The 7738-nt window shown below is 31.0% G+C and overlaps 1 protein-coding gene across 1 annotated transcript; it reads left to right on the top strand.

Moving 5' to 3' along the window:
* The first annotated feature begins 5588 nt into the window (after window positions 1–5588).
* On the top strand, window positions 5589–6138 carry LOC138347619 (uncharacterized). The gene is made up of 3 exons (XM_069295923.1): window positions 5589–5594; window positions 5696–5843; window positions 5939–6138. The coding sequence occupies exons 1-3, from the start codon at window positions 5589–5591 to the stop codon at window positions 6136–6138; spliced, it is 354 nt and encodes a 117-aa protein (XP_069152024.1).
* The last annotated feature ends 1600 nt before the right edge of the window (window positions 6139–7738 follow it).

Here is a 7738-nt window from a genome sequence, read left to right as displayed (position 1 = left end):
TTTACAATCTCAACTATTTTGCCTTCCATATGTCTTATTTTTGCATTTGTTGCTTCCACTTCTTTGTTGCCTTGGTGATATATCCCCTTCCCTATCCACTTTATCAAAGCAAACGTCCAACATATTGTCTTATTCATCTTCATCAAGAGAATCCTCACCCAAATTCACTCTTCATTAAGAGAATCCTCACCTAAATCAATTGTATTTTACACTAAGGAACTTGACTCATTCTTCCTTGCACACACACATTTAGGTACAAATACAAAAGTTTTTGGACTTAATTTGTTATTTAAAGCAGGTGAGACTTGTTTTTTTGGATGAAATCGTAGTCGCTCTATGTTAACCTTACTTGCTTTCCATTAGTCTACAATAAAGCATCAAAGATGTTTGACCATAATAGGTCTCTTGAGGCATTACTAGTATCTTGCCTCTTCTCACTGTCATGAAAATTCCAGTCGGACCCTTTTCACTACATGGACAATTATTTTGACTAGCAGGGGAAAGGCTAGGACTACTAGTTGATATTTTGTGTGCAACCATTGTACAATTTTTAGTTGGATTCTCGTTTTTAACTTACAAAACATGTTGTCCAAAATTTCATGTATATTCAACATCAGATGTATCCATTATTTTTTGTGCTGAATACATTAATTTTTTCCCTGAATCAACTCGCAACGCATCAACCCCAACTCTTTGTGTTTCCCTTGTATTTTTAGTTGCATTAGACATCAAATTCAGCCCAAATTCTTTTGATTGAACCTCATTTGTAGCAGTCTGTTGGTTATTGCAATCACCTTTATTTTCAATAGTTATTTAAACAAAAATATTACTTGTATGAACATCCATTGAGTTTACACGATTTTACTCGAAAGGGGAAGCAACCAATTGTTGATCTAAAGAAGTAGCTTTACTTTGATCAACATCTACAGTCTTTCTTTTTTCATTTAATATCTCTCTCGCATCTCCTTGATGTTTTTCACTATCGTAGTACCTTTTAAATTACCTTCAATGGTATCATCAATTTGTTTTTTAATTTGATTTTTTTTCGAAATCAAATGACAACTATATTCATCGTGACCTTGGTGTTTACAATAATTGCAATACAAAGGTAGATTATCATACACAATCTCCTAAAAAACCTCGATTCCATCCACAAACTGCATTCTTATACGATTTGAATGTTTTTCCATTAGATCAAAGTATAACCATGAACCTAGTCATGCTAGGTCTTGACTTGATTTGAGTAGATTTATCTACAGTTATCAGTTTTCCAATTGTTGATGCTATAGACAACAGAGACTTCTTTGCAAACAAATCTGGAGATAACTTTGGTAGAGAAATTCAAATCACAGTTAACGTCGTTTCCTCCTTAAGGTTATATCCAATGGACCATGGAAAAACCCTACATTAGTGCTCCTCCCAATTATAGAATATAATTAACTAAGCAGATAAACCTAGAACATAATCTTCATAGAGATCAAACCTCAACAAAAAATTTCTAGAGCAAGTAAGCCAAAACAATTTCCCTTGGTACCAAGATGTTACAGTAAAAATTGACCTTAATACCTTCAAATTTGGCGCACCATGGGATAATTTGAACACAATTGCTTGATGTAATCCCTATTCGATAATAAAATCTTGCCTTTTCTCCATTGGAATTTACAATTTTTTTTGAGTTAATTAGGTCACATTATTTAGGATCTATAGTATTGAAATTTAAAAAGGTGGCGTGTGTGATGGTTCTGGGTGGTGGGGTGGGATGGACGGCCTCGAAAGGAGACCGTCTGGTGGCCGGAGCAGCCATGACTGCTCGCTGTCGACCTAGGGTTTGAAAAGAGGTGACTAGACTTTCAGAAAATAATTTACAGCTGACAAAATAATTGACAAAATTACAAGCTAAACATGAAAATATAAGAGATTTTATTCTCAAACTTCCCTATGGTCTATGGGTCTAATCTAGGCGTTTATGTATATAAATATGCCTAAGACAATTTAACCTCTCCAATTACCTCTCAGGGAAAACAAATCTAGCATAAAATAACCTGGATATCACCATTCATCACATCATCAAATTTACAAGTTTATATTCCATAATATCAATAAATAATTAATTCTATAATTTGCATGCTAAAATCTTATGAGCAACACTTAATTTATTCAAAGTTGCTATACCAGACCACCTTCATTATAGCAAAAGCATACGACTTCACTGCTTTCACGTTTGTGAAGATGGCTAGCGAAGGAGGCCGCCTCAACAGTTTCCCCCACCTTGTTCATTGTTTGATTTCTTGCCAACTCTCGACCCATGGAACCTATTCAAGGATTCTATGGTCTTAAATAACTCTAATGATGGGGTATGTTATTACAATTTTCATGTTATAATTCAGTATTTTTCTATATCTCTTTCTGTTGGTTCTGTTTTTTTAAAAATAATTATACCTTGTCTTTTAGATTATCAAAACTATTTTGAGTAATGGGAATATTCTGTTGCTAAAGAATTTGAGTAATGTCTATTGTCCTGAGTATTTTCCTAGATTTAATTGAGAGATTAATCTGAGCTTCTAATAGTTTTCCTTGCTCTTGCTTCTAGTCAGTCATCCCTAGTGCTGGCAATTTAAGATCATTTTTCAATCACCCGCCCAAATAGCCTTTTAAATATGGATTGAAAGAGTTATTTTAAATAGGGCAAATTTTATATATAGCCAAAAAAATTTGATAATTTTATATTTTAGCAAACAATACAGAATTGCGTTCCGTAGCAAACTAAAAGTTTTCTACGGGTCTTCTTTTGTGTATAACTGATCCATTTATACACTTCCAATTTTTTTTAAAAACCTGGAAGATAAATAAGGAAAAAATCCCAATCCATGCGAAATCAATTTCCGTTTCAGTCTACCTTCTTCTCCTTCGATCGAAGTAGCTCCACTGTAGACAATTCGAAAAATTGATCAAGCTATTGAAGGTTTTAAATAATAAAGCAAGATAAATTTGTTTGTAGAGATAGAAATAAGAGGTAATTCTGATTGTATTTTTGATTTTGTCGACAATGGTGTTTAAAATTCAAATTTTATTTTTCAATTTCATTAAATCAGTTGAATGAATATTGAGATGTGAATACTTGTCCGTAATTGATTTCATTAGTTAATGTGAATTATAGAAAAATTTGTGAAAAAATTGTTGTTAAATTGGAATTACTGATTTTAAGATTTGCTCCAATCATAGAATTGTTTGAATTTGGAACTGTATATGAGATCTGATTTGAGTTATGCAACTATTATGTTTTCATTTTATACATTATATCTTAATTTTGTTTTTCGAATTTTCATAATATGTATAAGTGCTTAAGTGTATTAGATTTTGGTTTGTATGTTCAAATCTATCATATATAGTGTCATTTGGTAAATTGTATAATTGTGTGAAACTGTTGTCTATTACATACGAATTTGTCCATTATATTCATGCACTTTTTTATTGTTGCTATTGAATTGTATACTTCTATAAAGCTATAATTTTGTGTATACAGAGATTTTTTTTGTATAATTTGAAAATGTTTATAAGCTTAAAACTGAAGTTGCTATAATATGTATAAGTACATATTCTGTTTGTTGCTGCATTTCTTTAGCTTATAAATGTATATGTATATAATTTGATTTTGTATACAGAAAATTTGAAAATGGCTTCACTGCTATATTGGTTATGCATTCTGGTAGATGGGATAATGACAATTGTTACGTTGATTATACAAGTGAAGGGGTGATTTTTAAAGAAAGTTCATTGTATACTGAGTTGTATAATGTCATTGCAATGCAACAAGGGATTGATATGAATGTGAATAAACTCAAAATTGAGTATAAGATTGAATAAAGCAAGACACCAATGTTGATTTACAAAGACATGGGTGTTAGAGTGTATATTATGCTTAAAAAATCTGGAAAAGAGTTCAACAAGTATCCATTGTGTATTAGCAAACTGCCTAGTATAATTGGTACCAATGAACTGTGTGGAAGTTCAAATTAGGATAGTGATACGATAACATCAATTAGCATCAATGAAAATGATGAATTTGATAATAGGCAGCTGACTATTGGTGAGTTGGTAGAGCCGCTTTGTATTTTGGGGTCAGGGAGCTGCGATGGAGTTATTTTAGATCCTTGTAATAAGTTCGTGGAGGTGGACCAACTGTATAATACCAAAGACATATTGAAATCTGTAATGGAAAATATGCAATTGAAAAAAGAATTCAATATAGAATAGTGAGATCAAACGCAATCAAGTACCTGCTTTATACATACAAATATGTAACTGTATAAGTTGTTTTAATTATTTGTATATTGATGTGTTGTGTTGTTTTTGCTAATGTAGTTATACACTGGAGTGTATTTCTGATGAATGTGAATGCTTAATGAAAGCGTCTAATGTCAATAAGTCTGGTATCTTTAGAATAAGAGCATTTAATACAGACCATACTTGTCCCTTGAAGGATAAAGTGTATTCACGAAAACATGCCACAAGCATGCTGATTGAAGGGATTGTTAAACCCAAACTTGTTGATCAAAAGTAAAAATATACATCTTCTGATATTCGCAGTGATGTAAAGATATATTTGGGAGTTGATGTAAATTACTCGTTGGCTTGGAGGGCTAGAGAAAAGGCTCTAGTTTCATTCAGGGAGACTGTAGCTGCATCTTACAACAAGCTTCCAACATATTTATATATGATGAATATTACATATCCAGGCTCGCATATACGTCTAAAGAAAAAAGATAATAATGAGTTCTTGTATGTTTTTGTTGCATTGAATAGTTTTATACAAGGCCTTGAACATTGCAGGCCTGTAATTTTTGTGGATGGAAGTCACCTAAGAGGACCATATAATGGAACATTTGTTGTTGCAAGTACAACGGACGGAGCAGGTATGATTCATTTATTTTTTATTGTTCAATTTTTATCAAAATGTTAATGTGTGTGTAAATTAAAATGCACGACACATTTTTCCACAAGCATATGGTATCATTGATTAAAAAAATGATGCAGCTTGGTTTTGGTGTTTTCTACAACTAAGAGAGGCTTATGGTGAAAGGATTAATATGTGTTTAGTGTCAAATAGAAATGAAAGTATCATAAAGGCAGTGAATCAAGTTTATAGAAATGTTTCACATTATGTTTGTATGTGGCACTTGTGGAGTAATGTAGAGAAAGAAATTTAGGAAGGTATCCAAGGAGCTAAGTCATGTGTTTTATACAATGGCAAATACTTGCAACAAAGTTGAGTTTGACAGGATGATGGATACCGTAAAAAAAGTTGATGTAGTGTTAAAGAACATTTGGAGCTAGCTGGATATGATAAGTGATCAAAGTGTCATGCAGAAACTCATCGGGGATACGCTATGACGTCTAACATTGCAAAGAGTATAAATGATGCATAAGTATCTACAAGGGAATTGCCAATATTTAATTTTCTGGAAGAGGTCATACTGATGTTTGGGAGATGGAATCATGACAACAAACACAAGGCAGCCTGCACATTTACTTTGTTGATTGGAAAAGCTCAAAATTTACTAATCAAATATGAAGCAATGAGCACACGAATGGGGGTATGTTTTATGTATGTATATATTATTAATTAATGATTTATGCACACAGATATAAATTGTATAGACTTATACATATACATAAATCTATTTGTGTGAAACAGGTTGTGCAGTCAACTGAATACATATACAATGTGACTGATGATGGTAGGAGTTTTGTGGTCCGTTTAAAGAATAAAACATGCAGCTGTGGGAAGTTTCAAGATGAAGAAATTCCTTGCGAACATGTTTGGGTTGTACTGAAGCGGAAAAGTCTGGTAGCCAATGGATATTGCTCACATTTGTATAAATCAAAGACGGTTTGAAGATTTATGAGATACTGATCTATCCATTTCCTTCTTTTTCAGAATGGATCATACCTGAAGCTATAATGTATGATGAAGTCCGACCTCCAAAATTCAAAAGACCTCCCGAAAGGCCTAAAAATAAACCTCGTTCAAAAACTAAACGTAAATTGCTTGGACTAAAAGGAAAGCATACATGTAGTACATCTGGATTTGCAAGTCACAATAGGCCTTCATGTAGAAATAGACCTCGAGAAGTTTAATAAGTTTTTATGATTCTATTGAAATGTTAAATTTGATTTTATATGCAATTGAATTTTACTCTGAAATAGTTTTGTGTTTAAACTGCTTGAGTTAGTATTTTCAATATGGAATAAAGTTGTTATGTATTATTATTATTCTTTATTTTGTCTTCATGCTATTATTAGAAATTATCGTTTGTGTCGATATTGTACATCATATACAGAAATACATTACGTATAAGTTCAATTGAACAATTATATACAATTGTAAAAGTTTTACAATTCATAAGCTTGAAATATACATAGTTGTATAATTTGTTGTTTAAGTTGAATGTATATTTATACTTTATAAAATTTCTATAAATTTTACAGATACTTAACTGTATACTTATATAGTTAATATTGAATTAACAATTGTATAACTGTCGATATTTATACAGTTAATGTATAAATATATGTTTTTGATTAAGTTTAATATATATGTATATTTTATGAACTATTTTGTAAACCTTGAAATGTGTATATGTATATATCCAACATAAATGTAATCCTAGTTTTATACTGTTAGTGTAAAACTATAAATTGTACAAGTTTATTTGTAAATTTGAAATTTATGAACAATTGTATAATCCTAGTAATGTATAATTATACTAATTCATAATGAATTAACAATTGTATAAACTGTTGAGATTTATACAATTAACTGTATAATAATATTGAAAGTAAAATAAACTGTTGAGATTTATACAGTTAATGTGTATAGCCTCATTATTAAAAATTGTATAATAATTATTTTGTATACAAAAAATACAAAGTAAAATATACACATAGGTTTATACAGTTAGTGTATAAATATATATTGTATAATGTAGTTTGTACAAGTATTAAATTGTAAACAAAAATAACAAAGTGAAAGACTTAGTTGAACAAACAAGTATATTACAATACAAAAACATAGAAGTTCACAAGTTGTTATGTCTTTTGCATATTCAAAAATACATAAATCTAGTATTACGGTTCTAATCAATTGTGATCATCTCACTTATATCAACGTCCCTATGAATCCTGACTAGCCTTTCTGGTGCCTCATTGTCACTGGTGGCATCAGCTTGGATTTTTTGCATTCCATAATTCCACAATAAATACGTGTATTGAATACGGGTAAACTCTCGATCAAATGTTTGAACCAAATTCACCTTACTGATATGGTCGGCATAAGCAGCAATATATAGTCCACAATCGCTGAAATTATACACAACAGCTTGTATGATAAGTTTAAAATTAAAACTAAAAATTTGATTAAGAGTAATAATAAGACTTACAGGCTTCATTCATGTTGTTGTGTTATATCATTGACATGTATAATTTCAAAAGAGTCAACTTCAGAATGGAACTTGTATTTCGGATGTGACGATATGTTAATGCCTTTCTTCCCGTAAAAACTAGACTTAGATACATGGGAATCAGTTGTGCATATTTCTTTATCTCATTTGAAACTGACGAATTGTGTAGTGAACCACCCCTAAGAGAATCATAAACATGTATACATTTCTCATTAAAGTACACAACGATAAGAACCCAATGAAATATCTGTTGGATGCTAACAAGGATAAGGATGTTA

This window comes from Solanum lycopersicum, chromosome 3, assembly GCF_036512215.1.
Source record: "Solanum lycopersicum chromosome 3, SLM_r2.1".
NCBI lineage: Eukaryota > Viridiplantae > Streptophyta > Magnoliopsida > Solanales > Solanaceae > Solanum > Solanum lycopersicum.
The sequence above is the reverse complement of the archived record's forward strand: the minus strand, read 5'-3'. Positions and strand labels throughout refer to the sequence as shown.

Excerpts from the sequence above, each read along its gene's own strand:
- LOC138347619 (XM_069295923.1), top strand. Across the intron at positions 5,844-5,938 it reads GGTTGTACTGAAGCGGAAAA|AATGGATCATACCTGAAGCT; the intron begins GTCTGGTAGCCA and ends CTTCTTTTTCAG.